A 23,358-nucleotide genomic window follows, 5' to 3' on the forward strand; every position below is an offset into this window, starting at 1 on the left:
TTGATATTGGTATATTAATGAATAATTTAGAATTTTTTTAATTCATTTAATACATTTATTAAATAACATGTAAAATATCTAAACATTAAAATTAAAAATACAGTGTTTAATAAGAACTAGTAGATGTTATAATAAAATAATTTTGAAAGTACAATGATGTAATAAGAAAGTCACATCACTATAGTACATGTGGACAGCCTATGTAGACAATGAGGTGGCATGGAAACCTAGTATAAAGGTTACCTAATGCTATAATGGGTAAATTTTTCAAAGTACAACGTCCTAATAAAAAATAGTTTGAAAGTACATTGCTGTAATAAGAAAAACTGAAAGTACAATGCTATAATAAATAAATTTATGAAAGTAGATTGCTATTTTGTGCATTTTGCCCTATTAGAAAAAATATTTTATTCAAATTCATATTTGCTCAAATATATACCAGCGAGTTGAATTTGTTTACGATTAAATCTCATATGGATAAAGTTACCTATATTAATTTATCTAAACTGATATTTGGTTATTATGTTGAATAAACCGTCTAAATAATAAAATAACTATTCTATCATTTGTTGTACATCAAACAATATTATAAATCAATCTTATTATCACAAGCAAATCAGAAATCCGTATCAAGAACAAAAAGCACGTTTTTTATAAATCAATCAAGAAAATCAAGAACCATGTCATGAACAAGAAGCACATTTTTTATAAATCAATCGAGAAAATCAAGAACCATGTCATGAAGAAGCAAATAGGGGTGTGAGTCAGACAACGAAAAAGTAAACAGAGGACTGTCGGTATTCTTGACGGAAAACAAGGCTAGAAAAGCTTTGGTTAACCAAGAGACTGATAGAGAACAGGACTAGGAGACCACCGGTGTTCTCGATGGAGAACCAGGAGATCGGCTAGTAAACGAGCCTGATTGAGCAGAGAATTATTACATCGGTGAACCAGGAGCTGGTTTAAGGGATTAAGGTTCCAGAAGGCAAAACGAGATGAAAGCATTGTTGGATTCAAGGAGAAAAGGTGGTCTCGTTATTTTTGTTTAATCAGAGTGTGTTTCACAAAGGGCAAGAGTGTGAAAAAAATGGCTAAGTGCATATGAATTCACTTTTGGACAAACCGAATAAGCTCGTTTCTACCCCCCATTAAATCACTTCCAAACACCTATGTATACGCTTACCGAATAAACCATATAGTCACATAATCCATTAAGCCATTACCGAACAACCCCAAAGTTTTGGATAAAAGATTCTTATCCTTACCTTTTGCATTTTAACCTCAAAAATATTTTCTATAACCATTTTATAATTTTAGAAAAATTTATGGGCCGTTTACTAAACATTTACCCGGTAAGTGTTAATCGGATAACTTTCCTCACTTGATGCACATGGCAAGCGCTTAAAATCTTACCCGGTAAAAGTGATGATAAGGATAGAGAGTCTTACCCGATAAGTTATTACGAAGACTCTTACCCGGATAAACGTTTACCGAGTAAATTGTTGCATATCATACAATTTTAATATACTACAATTTTATCTGGTAAAATAGATTATAATGTTGACTTATACGGTAAGCGCTTACCGGATAAGTATTCGGGTAAACGACCCCTTAGACCGGTTAAAGGATTCAATTCAGAAAAATATAGGATTTTGATTTATGAAAAATAATATATTGAGAAACAACTAACACCAATTGGGGATGTAGCTCAGATGGTAGAGCGCTCGCTTAGCATGCGAGAGGTACGGGGATCGATACCCCGCATCTCCATTTATTATTTTCAATTTAAAAATATATAATTTTTATTTTCAATTTAAAAAATATATAATTTTCATTTTATTTCATGAATATATATTTCACATTATCTCTATTCCCGTTTAAATAATTGACAACATGCCGTTTTAGCTTTTTATTTGTATTATTTTTATTCTTAAATATAGTTATTTAAAAAAAATAATTTAATTTTGGGATTTATCATAATTGTGTGTTAATTCTTTTTATATCTTTTCCCATCTTAAAATGAAACTGAGCGGAAGTTATGAGGTTCTGATCTCGGAATCTCATCTTTCAAGGTCAAGAGCCATAGAGCCAGGAGACCATTCGAGTGTTCGACGATCCTACTTCTGATGTCATCCCCTTCTGTTCCCTCCCTGTTGAATATCCCAGCTATTTTCTATCAAATTATGGGATGGATCATGAAATTTTTTGTCGTCAGATGTTGATAAGGAATAACCAGTTATAGAAGCGGGTGGCAGGGAATGAAAGCACTACCGCGCTATCAAAGTAGATATATTAGTTACCTGTTTTAAGTTATATTTATTGTTTCATCTTTTATATTGTTGATAGACGTTTTTTGATCAATAATCAGACCAAGCTCTTGAACTCATTATCTCAGGTCGGAACAAGTTGATATGATCCCCCTTTTTATGTGAAAGGGTGATCTCGTAGTTCTTGGTCTGTGAAGATGCATTGTTAGGTGCTCATTCACATTTTTTTCCCACCAACAATGTTCTTGATCTCTCTTAATATCATTCTTAGGGATGAAGTTTCTCTCGCTTTTGGCATAGTGGGCCCCCAATGGGGGGCAAAACGGATTTTCCCAATGTATAAACTAAAAATTCGTAACTCCCCATGAGATAATTGTATGATTTTCCAAGGTAAAAAGACGTCTAACCAATTAAAAACAAAAATAAATAGGAACATAGTTCCAATAAAAAGAACCAAGGACCATAAATTTTCCAAGGTCAACACATCATAAAACGGTACCACCGGGTAAAAGTCGTCACTCTCACTTAACGAGTAAGACTCTCCATTTTATCATCATACATACTAGGTAAGATTTTCAATATTTGTCATATTCATCCAATAAGATAAATGACCCCGACAAGCATTTACCTGATAGAAGTTTAACATGAAACATAACAAGTATGAAACAAGTCGAGTTTTTATTTTCTAATTATTTTGTATATTTTTTATTAAATTAAAGAATTAATAAAAAGAAAATACTAAATAAATGTATTTGACAAGAAAGTGTAATAAAATAAACTCAAAATTGATTAATTAAAAAAGAGAAATATAATTTGGAAACATTTTTGTTTTATAAACTTGACCTAAGAATATAAAAGAATTGGAAATTCAAAAAAAATGAAGAATTTAAAGAAGCTAATGTCAATTGTCAATACAATTTGACCCAAACGGATTGACCTGGTATCCCATCGTGTATTACAAACAGCATATAATACCCCGGTGGTGCAACATTAGGTGATGCAGGCGCACGTACCGTAACTTTATACCCAAACACCGATAAGTGTTCCACTGAAACAATATGCAAAAATAACACCCGTTGATTCATTGCGAAGGAGTGAGTCGTAAACGAGGGTGCAACCATGGTTACGATGAGCCTACGATCCAAACCACTCAAAGTCATAGTCAACGTTATATTAAAATACTGACCGTAGATTACGCTTTCATCAATCCCGTATTCAACGGACAAGATTGACGGCCTATAATAAGCGAATCTATCGTCCATGTACGGCGGTGAAAACGATTCCAAACTCAGATCAGTTGGGTAATTCACTCCGCTGAATTGGTATGACACGTGTGGATTACTTCCACCCACTAATATTCTGCCATCTGGCAGTAATACAGCTGCTGAGTGGTACATCCTGGGTCTTGTGGTGGGGTTGAGCACAGTGAATAACCTCTTTCTCGGTTCGTAAAGAACAGGATGCAAAGCCGGTTCAATCGCATTCTCCCAACCGGCCGTCCCTCTCGCTGCTCCGTTAATGATCAGAACATCGCCGGTCGGTAAAAGAATCATATCCGGCATTATCCGGCGAAGTGGCATCTTCTCGGTGATCCAATATGGCTGAAGAGAATTAAGGTTCATACGGCCGCAGGTTCTAGAAGCCGCCATGAACAAACCTCGCTCCGCCATGGAAAACGAGCCAGCTCTCGCACCGCCGCAGATCATAACCTCCACCGGCGGCGATTGCACGTTTTCGTGAAGGTTAATCGGAAGTAAAACCGATGAACCAGTTGATGGGTACGATCGTTTTTCTCCGGGAATCGGAGGAAACTCACGAACAACTCGACCGTGAACGTAATCCAATAATATCGAACGTTGATTCGCGAAGATGAACAGATTTCCGTCCGGCAAGATGTGTAGAAACGGATAAAGATTGTTTTCCTCTTGATAATCACTTGTTTCCATCAAGAAAGTGAGATTAAACAAGTTTAAAGAGGAAGAACCAATTGGGTTTCGTGGGTAGAACTCATAGCTGAAAGCTCTCCGGCCACCGACTATTATAATGTTGCCGTCGGGAAGAATGTGGTTGGAAGCATACCAACGTTGAACAGTTAAGTTTCTTGCTAACTCAATCCAATCACAAGATTGGTCATTGCATGGAGTGAATAAACGTATTCTGTGATCGCCGGCGTGGTAGCCGCCGGTTTGGACGAGGGTTCCGGTGGGATCGACGGTGCCGGAAGAGCACCAGACGTTGGTTTGGACGTAAAGTGGTCGGAAAGTGTTGGAAGGTACGTCGTAGAGGATGGAATGGGCGGTGCAATCTGGCCGGAGGAGTTCGTCGTTAAGCCGGCACGTTTCTCCAAACGGGAGACTGAGGTTTGACGCTCCAAAGTCCGTCCGATCAAATATAACGACTTTGTTATTGTGTAGAAGCTGCATGTGCATGGCGGAAATACCTATACTGCGTTGCAGGAGAACCCAATTTCCCAACGGCTTTTTTGGCAGTTGATTGAGTTTTTCTGTTATCGGCTGTAAGTGACGGTCATTTCGGCCATCCGCCGCCGGAGGAGGTGGTTGTGTAGGTGCGGGTGGCGGTGGAGGGAGTGTGGGTGGTGGAGGAGGTGGGATAACATGAGGTTGGTCATGGTGGCGATGACGGTGGTGGTGGTCGGCGGGAAAGAGAGGGAGGAGAGAGAGAGTAGTAAGGAGGAGGAAGAAGAAAGATTGGTTGTTGAAGAATGCCGCCATATAACTTGTAATAAAATTTTCTTTGGGTTTTCTTGCGACTCTTTATTCGGCTTTATATTTATCTTTGGGGATAAAGAATGGGGGTGGGGGGTTGTTTAAGGGAATAATATGTAATTTCTTTGTCCGATGGTTTGAGTTTGGACTTCAAATGTCAAAAGTGTCCGGAGGTTCCAAGTTCAAATCCAAGTAGGAATAAAAATCCTCTTGTAGTCACGGAAGTTCAAATGTGATGACTCCGATCTACTCATAAAACAAGCGGTTGTCTTAAGATAAGCCGTCTTGCATAGCAGGTTGGATATCCAGGTTAATCAAAAGAAGAACGAAAAATATATTATTTTATATTTTTAAATAAGAAGGGAAAAGAAAATGATTTTTCATGTTCTTGAACATTAAAGAAAGGAAGGTAAAGATGTTGTTGTTACTAATATATCATTTAAAATGAAAGATTTAATAGTTTAATTTGTAATTTTAATAATTTTTTTAAAAGGTTTTGATTTTTTTTTAAACTTTACTTCGGAAAAAAGTTTCGAAAATACAATATAAATTTAAATTATTTTTTTATACCAAAAGAGTCATTAATTATTTGAAATTTCCTTTTCATAGATTATGTATAACGAAATATAACCTTTTTTAAGGAATAAATGATTGTGTCAATCTTAAGGGCTTCATCCTTTGAAATAGCAAATTATCCACTTATGTGTAAGCATTGCATAAATCTTGAAATAAAATATGCAACATGTATTGCAATTCTTGGACATTTTTTCAATTATTAAAAAATGATATGGTGGTCATTGTAATAGTATTTTTATATACAATTGAAACAATCGAAAAACATATATAAGTTAATATATGTTTGTTCATCGGTTGACATTCATTGGATGTGAAGGGAACCGAATCGATCCAATCATTCATTGGATGTTAGATTTTTCCTAACCGATTCGATCCGATTAATATTGGATAATCGATTCAATCCAATCCGATTGATGATTGGATCGGTTTGGTTCCATCCATTTGATATCCAATGGATGATCCGATAAGATTGAATTTATTCAGTGTGTTAATTCAATCTAGTTTTCTAACAATGATACAAATTAATTAATCACTTTTATTATGTGTTAAAACAAACACAAGGGAAGTTAAAAATTCAAAGTCTCACATAAAACAAATTCCGATTTAAGCAATTTGAAAATAAATTAATTAAGTGATAGTTAGATGGACAACTGGATGGTCATCGAATTATTAATTAGATGAGTAATTGGATGTTGGTCGGTTCGGTTCGGTTTTGGTCGGTTATAGACTGTCATTCGAGAAACCGACCGATCCAAATTGGATGTTGGAATTTTCATTTTGATCCGATCCAAATTCAATTGGATATCCAAATATCCTACCCGTCGTCCATATAAGTAGTCCATAAATCCAGTTTTGAGGCCAAAAATCAAAATCGAGTTCCGTTCGATTTATGGGTATCTCCATAATCTAAAAGGTGCGGCTGGATCACCTTCTTTTTAGGGAGAGCTAATGTTTGTTGGGAATGTTGGTTTGACATTGTAATTCTATGCTACCTGCAGGAATGCGAGCCTTGCCGGTTTAACTAGGACTTTGTGGAATTTTTACGCAAATCAAGAATAATTTTAATTTAGACAAATAAAGTAAACAATTTTACAGAACTTTCATATATATATATATATATATATATATAAGTTCCAAATTTGAATGAATTTTTTTATATAAACGATGGTAATTTGAAAAACCCCTATTCATACAAAGAAGTGTTTTATTCGATTTGGTAGATCCTTATGAATTGGTGAAGATACGGTGAAGATTGTTACAACAACAATAGTTGTGGAGGTATAAACATTGGTAATTGTTGGACGATGGTGGTTATGGAGGACATGAACATGGTGGATAGTTGTGGTGGTGGCGGTCGACAGTGGTGGAGGAGGTAGTTATGGTCTATATGGTGGAGGTAAGTGTGATGGTCGACAGTGATGGTCGAAATGGTGGAGGTGGTGGTGGCCAATGATACTAGTGGTGGTGGTGATGGACAGTGGTGGTTGTGGAGGATGTGACATTTTAGACAATGATAGTGGTAACGGACGGTGGTAGTGGGCAATGGTAGTTGATGGTTGTGGAGTTAGTGGAGGAGGTTGTAGTAGAGAAGAAGATGGAGGTGACTAACGATAGTAGTGGTGGTGACAATGGACGGTAGTGGTTGGCGGCCAACAATGATTGTGGAGGTGGTGGAGGAGGTCGTTGTAGTAGAAGAGAAAGTGAAGATGGCCAACGGTGGTAGTGGTGATGAACGGTGGTGGTTGCGGAGGTGGTCGATGGTCAAATGGTGGTGATGGACGATGGTGGAGGAGGTGGAGGTGGCCAACGGTGGCTACCAGTGGTGTTGGTAATAGCAAGTAGCGGTAGTGACCATTAAAACAAATATCATGTTAAAATTATATATCAAATGATGGTTAATTAGTTATATTTTAATTTATGTCTAATTCTTGTCTTATTTCCAAAAAAAAAAAAAAACCTATTTTATACCATCACATGTCGCATCAAACATGGCCTAATGACTTTTGTCCCGTCGCACCTAGTCTCTATTCACGTGCACCAGTTTATACCTGAACCAAATGACTTACAAATCCTTAAAGCTTTGTCACTGGTAGATTCAGTGCACCAGTTTATACCTGTATCGACCGGCAAACGTTCTTTTCTCCGGCGTGATCTCCGATCGGTTTGCTTTCCTACTCACCTCTTGATCATTTACAGATATTTCTCATGCATTTTCGTGTTATCGCGCAAACATATATTGTAATTACTCATTCGTAAAACCCTAATTCCTACTCCACTTCAACAATTTAAGTTACACACGTAACGGATCATGGAGATCGGTCTGAGAAATGTTGATTGATAAAGCTAATTTGAAGTACCACGATCATCACTCCATTGAAGAAATAATTTCAATAGAAGTGCGTACTTATGAAGAGTATAATTTTAAGTTGGCGTGTTAAGCAGTCTCTATATTTGTTCTTGTAAATCATAGTAAATATCCTAGTACGTCTCTGTATGATTTGATTGAAGTGGAGGTATGCTCTGGAACTCAAATCACGTTGATTAGGATTCAACCAAAATCTGTCTGACGTCTGAACTAAAACTTGAAATTCAATTCCAGACCTCTAGCTAGAAGCTCTTAGGTACTATGAAGCTTCATTACAGATTGCTCAAGAAAAATGTGTATGAAATGCCTATGTGCAGTTCCATGGTAATTCGGTATTTTACCAACTTCTTTTAGGCAGATACAGGTGTTAATACTCGGCATTGCTGATTAAATAGAGAATTAATAGGAATATCAAAACAAGCAGTTGTAAGAACTTTGAATGATAAGCCCTTGGTAATAAAGAATTAAGAGAAATATCAAGAATGAGAAGTAACAAAATGTTCATGGGTGTGCGTAAAAGCTGGAAAAATCATAGCTTCTTTTGGGCATTTAAAGTACTTTGTTCCTTCCAAAGGCTTATAATGGTTGACCATGGATAAACCAGTGCCAAATGGGTTCAATCTTGTATTTTTTTGGGTAAGTTGATTGATAAAGACTAGCTTAAGTTGTAAGTAATATAGATTAATATTGAACTGAATAGGCATAATTTCTTGATGCCAGTTGTATGCGTTTAGAGGTCAATTCAAGAAGACATTTCTTTTGCATTTCAGAGGAACTCTTGGTGGGGCCGAAAAGATTTTTGGGAGTGTGGTCCCATCCTACATCTCAGGAGGCAGAACTGAAGGTCAAGCAGAATCAAACAACATGAAGCTAGCTGCAAAATTAGATGGTCTTATGGCTGAAAATCAATATCCAGTAACATCTTTTGCTGATGATTATGATGGAAAAAGGGAAGGAGCTGGGAGTAAACATGGCAGATTGGGAGCCATAAGTACACTGAATGGCTTAACTATAGTAGATAAACACACTGATGTTCATGAAGAAGAAGGATGGATTACCATTCCATGCAGTACTCCCTCTCTATTTTTCTTGATTATTTTATTCTGTTTTATCGAGTAATAGCCTCTGTGTAATGATGGTGCTTTTCAGAAAGCACGCATGCATGCATACTTTTGATGTCGACCAGTATGACCAATCTTTGTACATAAGTTATCTCTGTTTAGCGATACTTGTTGCTTGTTCAACATAGAGGTAAAAGTTGCAATGTTTAAAATTTACGAGGTGGAAGATTACTTGCATAATGCATCCATTGGAGTATAATAGCATTTTCAATTAAAAACCATTTCCCAAAGATCCACATGTACGTTAAAGAATTGTTATCTTATAGTCCCTATAGGGCTGATATTGTGATAGGTTGAATGGCTTCAATTTTGTGGCTTCCCTTAAGGTAAAGTCAAATGATACATGCTGTATTGCTTTGACCTTCTAATACTCATACCCACCAATGTTAGTGAACCAAATTTGCTCTAATCTATTCAGCCTACAAGGTCAAACTGATTGTAGACTCCCATCTTTATGCTTCTACAAGTGAAGTTCTATGTTGTGGTTTAAATTGTTTCGTAGAGGAAAGACATGAGATGCTAATGGTTTCTTGCACCAACTTGATTCATTAAGGTGGCATGTAGATGAATCTAAGTGGAGTGAATGCTTCTCTTATTTACTTTTTGTATTAGTGAGGGTATTAGGAATCTTGCAAACTGTCCTGATCAATAAAACTATATCAGAGGTGTGAAGAGTGATATATAATCATTAGCCAACTAGGTATATTGGCAGGAAATGTAACAATCAGTTTTATTGGTGCTGAATGCTAAATTTCAATTATGCAAGGCAAAACAATATGCATACGAATTTCACTTGATTAATATCAGGTTCAAGACAAACAGCAGCACAGTTAATTGGCCTTGAATAGTTTGTGTTGATATTTCAGTTATTGTCCCAGGCAGATGGATGAGTTGTTTCAAACACAGAAGAAGGCACGGTGACATGCATGTTGTAGTTGAAAATATGACTGACAAACATAAGATGTAACAGTGATAATGGTTTTCTAGTAATATTCTAAATGAAACTTTGCTGGCAAATATAATTGTATATGTGCTTATAGATATTAATAATATGCATAACCGATTTTCACCAATGCTTTTCCAGAGGAGCTTCCTGATGGTTGGACTGAAGAATCAGACATGCTACCATTTAGATCCTTGGACCGCCCCTTTGTTTTTCCAGGTAGTTGTTCATCCTTAAATGTATTGAACTGGTTATGATGTGGAATTCACGTTTTCAGTCTGTAAGGGAGCATTTCTCTTTCTCTTCATGATATACTTCCCTATTTCTCTTTTCTATTTTGCGGAAACATTATATTTTTCTGAAACCCAGGTGAACAAGTTCATATTCTAGCATGCTTATCTGCATGCAAGCAGGATGTAGAAACTATCACTTCACTTAACCCTGCTGAAGTGACGAGTAAAAGTGGTGTTGGCCAAAACACAAAAAAACATAACGTTCAAACTGAACAAGGACCTACACAAGTTTCTAAAGTGGAATCAAGTGACCTTACGGAAGGCAAGATGAACCACAAGAATAAAGTTGCTGCTGAATCAGCTCTCAGAATGGAAGAATACAGAAGAAAAACTGAAGCGTTGTTGAAAAGATTTAGGAATTCTCATTTTTTTGCTCGAATTGCTGAGGCAGATGAAGCTCTTTGGTCGAGAAGGAAAACCCAGGAAACATTTCCGGGATCAACATCAACAATTGGAGGAAAATTCCTCCCAGTGGAATCCAGTAATGATGTTAATAAGGAGCCCCCTCTGAATGTTGACAGAGGAAGTCTTGATGCTAGCACCTCAGGTGGAGTTGCAAAAAATGATGTCAAGTGTAGCTTACTTGCTAATGGAGACATAGTGGTATGTGCCGGGAACGATATTTATAACTTCATTATGTTCATTTTATCTACTGGTTTGATAGGAACAGAGAGCTCTAGGCTTAGGCTTGCATTTCCATGTCTGTTTATCATGCATGAAATTTTTGGTATTTATTTGTGCCAAGAGCCACATTGCATTTATGGAGGTGCTTTTACAGGAAATATCATGTGAATTTGTGTAATAACAAAATTTCCTGCAACCAGGTAGACTTATCATAAAACATCAAGTAAATGGCTTAGTATCAGATATACAAGACCAAATAGACTTCATTTTGTTCTGTTTAGGAACATGCTGTTCTCTGATTGCTGATTGGCCCCCATGAGCGTAAAAGCAATTTCTGGTCTAGTAGCGGAATATGTTCTGCAAGCATGAAGAGAATGAGGATTTAGAAGAGTTCATATAGTGAATCATGCAGTTTACCTGTGCTTGTACATTGTCGGACGGCATGTGAGAAGCTTACATCATTGCTTTGATAAGTTTTCCTTGCTATTCAGTATCAAACCCACCATACCTGATACAACTGAATCCAACAAAGCATTTCCTGAAACTAGTTTGTATAGAGTACGGAGTAGAAAATGCATGAAATATAAATAAGAAAGATGATGCAGCCTAAGCATACAAAGTGTATGCTAGTTAGTTGGGAAGCAATATCTAATCTCTCTTTTGGGTCAGGGCGAACTCGGTGACTAAAGCTCCTTGTCTTTGCAAGAGTTGAGGATGGAAGTCTAAATATGTGGTCTTTCTCTTGCATTTTGCAAAGAGGTTGATTTAGGGTGACTTGAAGGTGGACCTGCTAGTAAGTAGTAACAAAGGAGTAACTGCTCTACTGCTTTCCCCATTCTCTCCCTTTTGGGTGGGATCATAAAAGTATTTTTATACAGGAAGGATTAATGAAAGGCCCACAGCCTTTAATACAGTCCCATCTCAAAGTTCAACGAAAGCTTACTGCCTACTTTACAAACCAACATGGCAAGCGTAGATGATGCCATATATTCTGCTAATATAGGTCTTCCTACACTGCATTACATCCAAGTATTGCAAGTCCTTTAAGAAATAACATCTTTCCTTTGCTGTACTCTTGTCAGATATGGAGGCACTGAATCCAAGTACCATACCAAGTCACCTGGCGCGGATTATTTGTCCAAGTAGCCAATTAAGAAAGCGATTGTAATACATCGATGCATTTTTGCTGTATCATGATTCATGGCATCATTCACTGAAGACCTCTATAAACTGTATAAAATATATACGCCTCTTAAAAAGTAATTAGACTTTAAAGAAGATGGGCCATGTTGATGGAAACTCAATGAACTTATAGGATTAGTTTATGGGCCATCAATCATTTAGCTGGGTGGTATATGGGCGGTGGGCCCATTCCTTAGGTGGTTATACCTTGGAGGTCTTGGGTTCAGATCTCCCTCTCCCTTTCCTTTTCTCCAAAATATGCATGGATCATTTCCAGTCCTGAGTCTTCAAACTTGGACGAGGATAATTTCAAATCCAAAGATCACGATGCAGCATGAGAGCTCCATGATTTCAGATACTCTTTCTGTTGTTTATGTACATTGTGGTTATATAATTCGAAATGAAAGCACTACATATATTTCTTTATCACAAAGATTTCTTAAGCCCTTTGATCGTTCCCATGTATGTTTTTTTATCTGTCTTCCCCTAATCTGATCTCTGTCAACTCTCTAACAAGCATTCTCTTGAATAACTTATTGAACACCTTGGATGCTTGCACCTCTTGTCTCCTTCCCCTTCTATGTGAACACAGACCTTGGTTTTAGTTGGTTGATGACATCTCTGATGGTCCATGTGATGAGTCATCAGAATTAGATAACTGGTGCTATTCACTTTTACTTCTTCTTTAGTTATCTTATTTTACAATTTCTTCTTTTTGCCCCTCACCAATATTTCCCTTGAAAGGTTCGTTATAGACCTAAAGAATGTCATATCAAGACCCTTTCCATTATAGGGATCATGGACCTCCTGCCTTCTGGGACATGATCGAATCAGGCTTCTTTTTTGCTCTTTAACTTTTGAAGGAGAGAAACCATGTACGTTTTGGCATGAACCAACCTGCCCTTTTAGAGATTTTATTTTCCGCGCTTTTTTTTTCTTCCTCTTGAATGGGGGGTGGGGTTGATTATGGAATCATTTCAGTGTTATGATAGTGTGTAAAACTTTCTTTATGGCTTGTTTTTCGTCAGTGCTAAACATGTACTTTTCAAATATGAGTCCCTGTGTGACCATGTCCATTAGGTCTCAATGTATTCATTATTTGGAAGGACACATGTATTCCTTATTTGTATTCTGTTTTCCTGTTTGGAAGGATGCAGGTGCTTTTACAGGTAACTATTGGTGTAGACTTTTTGAGAGATCCAGTCCTGGAAGTTCTACAGTTTGAAAAATATCAGGAGGCGGCATTGACATCTGGGTGCTCTGAGGACTTGGGCCACACAAAACAAGACCCTTATGGAGATCTCTTGAAATGGTTGCTTCCTTTACGCAATTCTGTATCTACACCTCATTTTTTTCCTCCTCCACAGATGAGTTCCAGTCCAAATGCTCGTAGCTCATTGACAAAGCCCAACGCCCCAAGCTCATTTGGTTCTCAGAACTTTTTATTAGGTCAGTTTAGAAGTCATTCAATGACATCACTTTCATCAAAAAGTGTACCTTCTCCTACTCCTTTGACCTCTAGTTCTAGACCACACGTCGGCCTAGAAGATTGGGATCAATATTTATCTGATAAGTCTGGCAGTGAAAGAAGTGGTGAAGGGCTTTTATCTTTCCGAGGTGTACCACTGGAGCCAGAAAGGTTTTCTGTCCGTTGTGGACTGGAAGGCATTTACATACCAGGTAGAAGGTGGAGGAGGAAAATTGAAATTATACAACCCTTAGAGATTAATTGCTCTGTTGTCGACTGCAATACAGAAGATCTTCTTTGCGTCCAAATCAAGGTCCAAACTTCCTTCGGCAGTTAAACTATAATCTGTTACTGAACTAAAAATAGGAGTTGAATAATTATGTGTTTAAATCATGATCATGCAGAATGTTTCTCCAGCACATGCTCCGGATATTGTTATATACTTGGATGCCATAACAGTTATATTTGAGGAGGCTCTTGAAGGTGGACCCCCTTTGTCTTTACCAACTGTGTGTATTGAAGCTGGCAATGACCATGGCTTGCCAGATCTAGCCCTCAGGTTAATCCCCTCTCAAATTTCTATGATATGTTGGTTATGTCTCATGATGATTGCAGCACTGCTATTAATATGACTATGAGCAAAGTATTTGAATCACCTAACTCTATTACATTCTATCTTTGACCATCATGACTTCCAGTCTGTGTGTCATTCCAATGTGAAGCAGTTTAGAGAGATGTTATTCATTAGAGAGCCAACCAGCAGGGATGGAGCCAGTTAAGTGACACATGGGGGAGACAGGAAGGAAAGGAACAGGCTGGCATTGATTTTACTAGTAAGTCTATATGGTGAAGAATGTGGAGGTCTTGTGAACAATTCAGAAAAAGGGTGGAGGAGATAAATGAATTAAGGGAAATTGAATGAAATAGCCAATCCCCTCAAGCGGTTTCACTTTTTAGCCACTTTTGTACCTTATTTCGACTTTTAGCCATTTCTTATGCATATGCATAAGGTTTGCTTTTTAGTCAAAAAGGTTACGCATAAATAAGAAGTTACACATAAGCCTCTTTTTTGACCTTTAGCCACCTACTTTAAAATGAAAAAAAGTTACGCATAAATGCGTAAGGATTTTTTTCTTTTTTCCCCCAGAAAAGCAAACGTAAGAAATGGCTAAAAGTCAAAATGAGGTACAAAAGTGGCTAAAAAGTGAACCCCCTTGATGGGATTGGCTATTTCAGTTAAGTTCCTCGTGAATTAATTGCATAAAGATTAAAAAAAAAGATCTGGGCAATCTGAAAACGGATAGCATTTTTAGGCTAAATAGGAAAATGAAATGCAGGAAAGAGACTTATCAATAACCTACATGAAGCATTGGTTGAAGATGAAGAAAATGAGGAGTCAAAGGAGCACACCACTGAGGGAAGATTTATGCAACTTCGGAGAGTGCCTTGGGATCAACGGGATGAAGACGGGATAGTTTGTGATACTTCAAAAGAATTTATTCATGAGATAGTCTCTGGGAATAGTATTAGAAAGAGACGATAGCAATAAGAAAGTGTGAAAGTCTTTTGTTTCAGTTTTTTGTTTAGTTAGATGGTGCTTTAGGTTGGTCATCAATCTTTCAGGATTTGGCCAGATTATTTCTAGTGGTTGCGTCCCATCTTAGTTGTTCAAGTCTCAACAGTTGTGTGGTTAGGCTGGTTCATACTTACTCAGCATATTTCAGTTTTCTAGGTGTTAAATAGAAAAAAACTTTCCATTAATTTTTTTTATTAATTTAAGCTCAAGATTGTAGTTCTGGAATACGGCATTCATCTAATCAATGTAGGACACAGAGCAAGGTTATTTCTGTGGTAGCTTTCAGTGCAATGTTCATCCTCCATGATTAAACCACAATCTGGAAAAGAGGAGTTTTATACACTTGATTCGCTTTTCAACAGAGGTTTGGTACATTAAGACTTTCTAAATTTTGATGTGCACTAACTTCTGACAGTTTCATCCTGTCCGGTTTACTTCCCTTTCTTTATCTGCCTGCAATTCAGCCTATTACCTTCCACTTAATTTGGTCATCTTTCTTTGTATCTTGTCCTATGTTGTATATTCTTTTTTTTGTAGCTCACTAAACTATCGTCAGCCTGGGAAAGACCACTTGAATTCATCCAAGTTTAAATCTTCCTTTGTGCAGATTGGTGAAATCATTAATTTTTCACATGTTTTATCTTTAAGTGACATATAATCATATTTGAATATCAGAATAGAGGGCTTTGTCTTTGCTGGAGAGAATGATAGTAATCTGGCATATTCATGACTACATGGTGATTTAATGGTGCTTGAATATGATGGAATGGCTTTAAGAGCAAAAGTGATTATTTCCATTGTGATGAAAATCTACATGAAATGTCTTATTGTGGCTTTTATGAACATATATTTCTACTTTGGGTTGTGAGAGATTGGAGTAGTTATATGTTCATCAAAATAGAACTTTTTGGGGGTACTTGTCATATAGTTGTCAACAATGTTCCCCATCAGATAATAAACAAAGTCTGACAGTAGAAGTAGGTAAACTCCTTATTTGGGTAATCATCACATTGTTGTAACTCATTATATTGTTCCTTGAAAAAAGTAGACAGCGGATATCTATTATGGTCAATACTTAATACCCCATCCCATGAAAATTGTACCAATTTCCATTTTTGGCTGTCCCACGAAAATTCCAACCTTTTCATTTTTGGAAGCTTTTCAAGTTAGAACTATTTGCATATTATAAGCATTACGAAGAAGTGAGGATATTGTTTTGGGTCCACCAAATTCCGTTACTTCTGTATGGACTATGGTTAACTTGATGTTCCCTGACAGGAAAGATGAGGAACACTCCTTCATGCTCAAACCAGCAACGTCATTTCGGAGTTCAAATGCTCAAGGGGAGAAAAGTTCTAGACCATCATTGTGGGCTGGAAGTGCACGATCAAGTCTGTACAGCTTCTCCAATGTGGATCGTTGTGCCTTCCCTGCTAATAAATATTCAGTTCTTGTATCATGTCGATGCAACTATACTGGTAATTAAGTTTTCATGTTTTGGCACCTTTCTACTCCCTCCATCCCAAAATAAGGGACTGTTTGTTAGCAGCTTAATAAGCTTAATAGGACTTACAGCTTATTCGGTCAGCTATACATGACTGTTTGGTAGTGGCTTAATATATAGAAAGTGGCTTATTCAGTAAGCTTCTTAGGGGGGGAGCTTTATGCAAGAAAGCCAAGTTTTTTCCAAACCTGCCCTTCCCAATTAAAAACTGCTCATTCCATCTATGAAGTGTAATAATTACACATTTCTAAAATTGTGTGCCTTCTTCACTGTGGACATTTATTTTTGGGACAGGAGTAATGGTTTGATTGTTTTGGCCTTTTTATTATAACTTTGGATTATATATACACCCATTAAGATTCCCATTCATGCAGGATCTAGGTTGTTTTTCAAGCAGCCAACAAACTGGAGACCACATATTCAAAAGGACCTTTTGATCTCCGTTGCATCCCAAATGTCAAAACAAATTCTTGGACCACATGATAGAATCACTCGCTTGCCTATTCAGGTTTCAATCTGGAACATATTTAGACATGATTGTGATGAAAATAAACGAGTACGCACAAAAGCTCATTTTATTCCATTTATGGTCAGGTCTTAACTCTTCAGGCTTCAAATTTAACAAATGAAGATCTAACATTAACATTGCTTGCTCCATCTTCACTTACTTCTCCTTCTGTGGTGTCGTTAAGTTGTTCATCTGCTTCCCCGTTAAGCCCATCTGACGAGTCTGTTGCTAGAACGAGTGGCGATATGCAAGGTATTTCCCTGCAGAGGCTCTGCGCAGCATCTAAGGTACTAGATCAGAAATGGGGTGATGATGGTTGGTGGAGACCCGACTCTTTTAATGAGCAAACAATTTCCATTTCTGATGTAATTCCGAGAAATGGTATGGGCCATACACATTTGTGGTTGAAGAGTAGAGTTCCTCTAGGGTAAGGCTCGGCTCATCTTGTTTTTCATGATTTTGGTTTAAGATTTTAGTAATTTACATGATGATTTCTCGAAATACTGTTTATTGGAATCAGGTGCGTTCCTTCTCGATCCACAGTGACTATCGAGCTCGAGCTACTTCCATTAACCGATGGCATTATTACTCTAGATTCTTTACAGATCAATGTTGAAAAAGGTAAATAGTCTTCTCCTTGTTAACTTTTTTATCTCCTTGCTTTTACTGTCTTAATACAAATACCTCCTTCCTCCCATGAGAAATACAACATTTGATTTCACGTATAGTCTAATGTAAGTGTCGGATTTGTCAAACATTTATAAAAACCCTTCAACGAACACAAAAAATTAATTTTTTGGACCCAAATCAATAACATCAATTTATTTGTGATGATAATTCGCATATTAGTTTTAACCCGTTTTCAAAAAAATGCAAGTGTTGCAATTTCCATAGGACACCCCAGAACTTGTTGTAAATCATGTGAGACGGAAGGAGTATCTAATTTGGCGGGGTAAACAATGCTCCACCAGCCTTAAGTTACATGGGCAGGGTTGACACCATCAGGCCAAAGGCCTCTTGTATAGCCATATGCCATATGTTTCTAGTTTCTTGTTTTGAAGGTCCACTTTTCTTTATTCCTCCATATTGGAACATGTTAGTCCCACATCGACTAGATTTGGACAATTTCTCCTTTATATATGTTGGAACTTCCTGCTATCTACTAGAGCTCTTTTGGAGGTTAAATAAATAGGGTTTCACTTATTCTCACATGGTATCAGAGTCGAGGTCTACCATTCTAGGGACTCGGACACTTTGGGAGAATATATGCCTTTGCCCGTTAACCCCCTCATGACACTCCAGGACAATTTGTGTCCGTCTACCCACCATTTGAGGGGGCTTGTTGGGGGCTTGTTGGAGCTCCACGTCGGCTAGTCTTGGACCATTACTCCTCCATACATGTTGGAACTTTCTCGTTTCCTTAAAGGCTCTTTTGGATAGTAATCTAATGGGGTTCTACATCTATAACCACCACTGGCCTCATGGGCTTGAAGATGGTAACATTTTGAATTTACTCTCAAGTAAAACACACACACACACACATACATTGAAATGCATAATAAAGTTGTTTGTGATATCGAAGAACTTTCTTGAATTGTGGCACAACAGGTCTATCCTATATCCCTGAGCAACCCCTCAAGATAAATGCAACTTCTAGCATCAGCTCTGGAGCCATCTAAGTTTCGACAAAGATAACTGCTACTTTTGGATCTTTGAATTAATCTCCATCGCTATATGGTTCATCCCACAGCCATGGATTACGGAGGTACCTTTTCTCCCTTTCTCGTGTGTGGTCGATTTAAGTGTGCGAGTGAAATCAAAGTTTTTATTTATGTTGGTTTTGTTTATACTTAGGCTCTGGTTTATAAGCCATCATCTGTGGTGTAAAAATTATTTTTGATTTATTCATGTGACCCTGAACAGCTGAGAATACATCTATCTATGTTTTGTTGAGTTTAAAAAAGATGATTTGTCCAGTTAGGTGTTTATGGAATTGGTACCCTAAAACTTGCACATTGCTTGTGCAAAGTGTTCTCCAAGCTATAAGTGGGTCCCGTATAGCACGGTTGATTCCGGGGGTGGTATACTTGCACAAACGAACCAGCTTAGTGTCTGGTTACAATTAGAGATGCACAAAAAAGCCCAAGCATAACCCTGACCCGGCCTGAAAAATCCGGCGCTTAGCAAGCCCAAAGCCTGATCTGGGCCAGGTCTCAAGAGCCTGATCTGGCCGAAATTTTGGGTCTTTTTATACCGTGTGGCACATGTGATTCTGGGGTGGTATATTTGCACAAACAAACACCGGGTGCAAGTCTGGAAGCTATTACAATTAGAGATACACCAAAAAGCCTAAGCCCAAGCCTAAGCCTGATCTTGGCCCTGCCTGAAAAAGCCCGGGCCTAGTGAAGCCTGATCCGGTCCAAGTCTCAAAGCTTGATCAGGCCGAAATTTGGGGGCAGGCCCAGCCCGGTCCAGTCCGAAAAAGCCCTGCCTGTAAAAGCCCGAAAATGCCTAAGGCTTGAAAAAGCTCTATCGTCCCCTTTTCCAACCCCAAAGCCGCCTTCTTTTACTTGTTGAAACTAGGCCTAGACCCGAAAAATGTCCGAGCCTTGTACATCTCTAGTTACAATTCATTTGGGATTAGGCTCTTGAACCTACCACTTAATAGACCGTTGTGTACCTGATTTGTCTCAAACATGATACTTTTAGCTTACATAGTCAGTATAATGTCATGTTATACATTAATTTCGATGTAATTGTTATACCATCTTATCAAATCAAATTAACGGTAGATGATACATCCGCTTTATTTTGCACAATTGAAAATGTTATCTAATAATAAGTATTATTTATATTATAAAAAAGTCGGTATTTTAACGTATTTTTCTATAAACCATTGACTTTAATCTGGGGAAAGCTTTTTTTGTCAAATAAGTTGAAATGTGTCATGGTTCATGCATTAATCATGATTTGTTGACTTTCTTTAGTTCATTAATTGCGGTGACCAATCTTTAAAACTACAATAATTCTAACTACTTTTAATTGAAATTTAATGTTCGCAATGTTTTTCCAAATATTTGTAGTTCCTTTTCTTAACGCGGTCGACAATTTTATTTATAGACCATGGGTATGGGTGTTTGGTTAAAGGTATTAAACTGTAATTAATAAAAACTAAAAAAAACTGTTTGGTTTTATATAATATAATGAGTTTATTTCTTCATAAGTCCAAATATTCATTTATGTTTAAACCGGAGGGAATGAAAATTTGTTCCCATTTCATTTCTTGTTATTTTCATTCCTCAGTATAAACCAAATAATCTCTCGTATTTTCTTGAACTTGAAATAAATGAAATGGCGAAAATAAACTTTTTTTTTTGTTTTTGACCTTAGACTAATCAATCCAATATTAATAAATACGTTTAGAACAAATGCTCCTTGAAAATGTATTTTTTGCTAAGTCACAAAATTGGAAATTCTTGTTCCTGGTCGACCATTTTTGATTCATGGATCTAATCTGTTTGAGAGTGTAACACCGTTAACTAGAGTGTCTAATGGGAAAAATCTATTCAAAACTTGAATGGATGATCTAAATGGTGATGTAAAGGTTGGAACACCTTTGCGTAAGTTAATATGAAGAGTTAAAAGTGACGGAAGTCGAAAAAGTCGCGTAGATTGTATTTTATGCAAATTCTCTTTTTACACAGTTAACACATAAAACATGTTTTAACATATAATACATATTTAGAATAACTAGTTAAACATATTTAGAAGGAGGGATGTTACAGAGAACAAAAATACTTGCAAGATCATTGGGGATTTTTCTGACTGTTCTACAAAGTCTTCTAGAACATCATCAGTTGCAGTTCCTACAAGACTATCGAGAATTTTCCTGACTGTTCTATAAAGCCTTATAAAACCAGATAAGGTGCTCTTAAGCTTGCTCGGAAATCTTTCCCGATCTACATATGTTAGCTCCAAGAAATTTCTTCATTATAAGTTATTCACGATAGGTTCTAATAGAAAAATCCATGGGATCCCATAATTATATATAAGTTTTGATTCTGAATAAAACATATACTGCAATACTAAGGTGTTGTTTGGTTCGTAGAATTCAAAGGAATTGGAATGATCATTTCATTTGATCAAATTCCAATTTCTTCATTTGGTTCACATACTGAAATGGATGGAATCCTTTTAATTTCACAAACTGATGAATTCATCATTTCTTGACATAAGTTAAAGAATTGAATTCCATCAATTTGCATCTAAATTAACCAACACCGTCCACCCCTCCCCCCCCACCACGACCATGCTATTATTGTTACTGTCACGCTCCGTAACCCCCACCACCATATTGCCTTTGTCACAACTGCCACCTACTCTCGTCACCCACCCGCCCCACCACCAATGGCCTGTTGTCATCACAACCCATACACCCTCCCCACCTCTGCCCCGTCCCTAACACCCCCGACCACCACTAACCACCAATACCATCAGCGCCCCCACCCTTCTCCCAAACTGAGATGAAGATTCCAATTCATTTGAGAGATCATATTTCAATTCCTACCAATCAATTGCATGGTCAAATTCCGTTCCAATTCTTTCAAAGTCAAATTCCTTTGCTGGATCCTAATTCTATCGAATTCCATCATGTGAACCAAACACGTGATTAATATTTATAAACATTATATTTAATTTAAACTTTAAAAAATGTGTTAAAGAAATTCTTGAAAAAACGAGCCACCGCGTTGTCTTCATTTTGGTCACTGTAATGGGTTTTTCGAAAATTAAATCAAATGTTCAATAGCAAAAAAATGTAAAAAGTTTTCAAGATAGGTCTAAATAGTAAATTAACCAGCTCACTTTTTAGTCACTTTTAAAACTGAATTTTTATTATAGTCGGTGTTTACATAAAGTAAAACAACTGCATAAATCATATTTTCAGATTAAAAAAAGAAAAAATAAACAAATTCTTTACGCAAATAGGGATCCATACACGAATTTACGTGAATACTTTTTTTTTTCCTCATTTTTCTAAATATAAAATTTAAGTTTACGTAAATACACAAGACATTCACGTAAACTCTGACTAAAATAAAAATTCAATTGAAAAAAGTGAACTTTGCTGGGAAGATTCGTTCGTTCAATAAAGCTAGACCTTGACAGGGGGCAGATCTAGTGCATGATGGTAGGGGTCCTACGCCCTTAACAAACCCACCATTTTTTTTAAAGAAAATGATATAAAAAGATTTGTTTAGTAAATTTTCCTATTGTGCGCCCAACAAGAACAAGGCAAGGACCCCCCCCCCCCCAACTTGATATCCTGATTGTTAATTGGTCCATCTGCAATACACACTGATATTTTCGTTCGAAATATAAAATATAAAAATTATACACCTCGATTAATTAGTAAAAAGCCAACTGAAAATCGACCTGAATAAGTTATTTTTATTCGGTTACCTGAACCAACCGAAAAGGAAAAACCCAAAACCGTTTTCATCCGGATGAATTATTTGGTTTTGAATTTTGTTTTCTATACCCCTAAGTGTGCCCCCGACTATAAAAGTTTATGAATCAGTCACTGGGCCTTTACACCTCTCTTAGGTTGCTAGTTCGAGTGAACTCAAGGATATTAACGACTTTTTGACTGTTATCTTTAGAGCTTAATGAAATGAGTCGAGATTCATACAAATTACAAACTGACTTAAAAATATGTTGTTGAAAAAAATCATTTAATGATAAAATGCAATAATACTAATAAGATTTGATAATTAAAAAACACTTCCTCGTTTAGCATTCAATAATTAAGTTATTGTTTTATTTATCCTGAGTAGGTTGTAATATATTCCTTTCTTGATTCTTTTGCTTTTCTTTTTCCCTCCAAATAATTGAAAATGGAGCATCAACAATCAACAACACCATCTTGGGCTGTTTGGTAGTTGTTGAATGATTTTGTGCAGAATCATTAAGTGGTGAGAATGATTAATAGGCTCTCATGATATAGTGCAAAATGAAATATAATTGTTTGGTAAATTTTTATAATGAAATTAGGGCTCTTAATGGTTAAGGAAGACACATGATACAAAATCATTCAGAGGGTTTTAGAACCATTAAGAAACAAATTTTTTTTTGCAAAACAAGATTCACCTCTTAACGATTTAGAGATTGCCTCTTAATAGTTAGGTAAACAAACAACCTCTTGAGT

The 23,358-nt window shown here is 36.8% G+C and overlaps 2 protein-coding genes and 1 non-coding gene across 3 annotated transcripts; 2 read left to right on the forward strand and 1 right to left on the reverse strand.

Moving 5' to 3' along the window:
• Positions 1-1,697: 1,697 nt before the first annotated feature.
• On the forward strand, positions 1,698-1,770 carry TRNAA-AGC. The gene has a single exon. It is a non-coding gene; the product is annotated as a tRNA-Ala (tRNA).
• Positions 1,771-3,175: 1,405 nt separating this feature from the next.
• LOC112522446 (aldehyde oxidase GLOX-like) lies at positions 3,176-4,999 on the reverse strand. Its single transcript, XM_025131559.1, has one exon. It carries the CDS (start codon positions 4,997-4,999, stop codon positions 3,176-3,178), a length of 1,824 nt encoding a protein of 607 aa, XP_024987327.1.
• A 2,651-nt stretch (positions 5,000-7,650) lies between these two features.
• On the forward strand, positions 7,651-19,103 carry LOC112522732. Its single transcript, XM_025132032.1, has 12 exons — positions 7,651-7,730; positions 8,705-9,003; positions 10,140-10,217; positions 10,368-10,894; positions 11,058-11,089; positions 13,248-13,878; positions 13,970-14,124; positions 16,420-16,619; positions 17,020-17,153; positions 17,240-17,580; positions 17,674-17,774; positions 18,762-19,103. Exons 2-12 carry the CDS (start codon positions 8,799-8,801, stop codon positions 18,830-18,832), a joined length of 2,475 nt encoding a protein of 824 aa, XP_024987800.1. The 5' UTR covers positions 7,651-7,730; positions 8,705-8,798; the 3' UTR covers positions 18,833-19,103.
• Positions 19,104-23,358: the final 4,255 nt, after the last annotated feature.

Source organism: Cynara cardunculus, assembly GCF_001531365.2.
Source record: "Cynara cardunculus var. scolymus isolate 2C chromosome LG 12, CcrdV1, whole genome shotgun sequence".
NCBI lineage: Eukaryota > Viridiplantae > Streptophyta > Magnoliopsida > Asterales > Asteraceae > Cynara > Cynara cardunculus.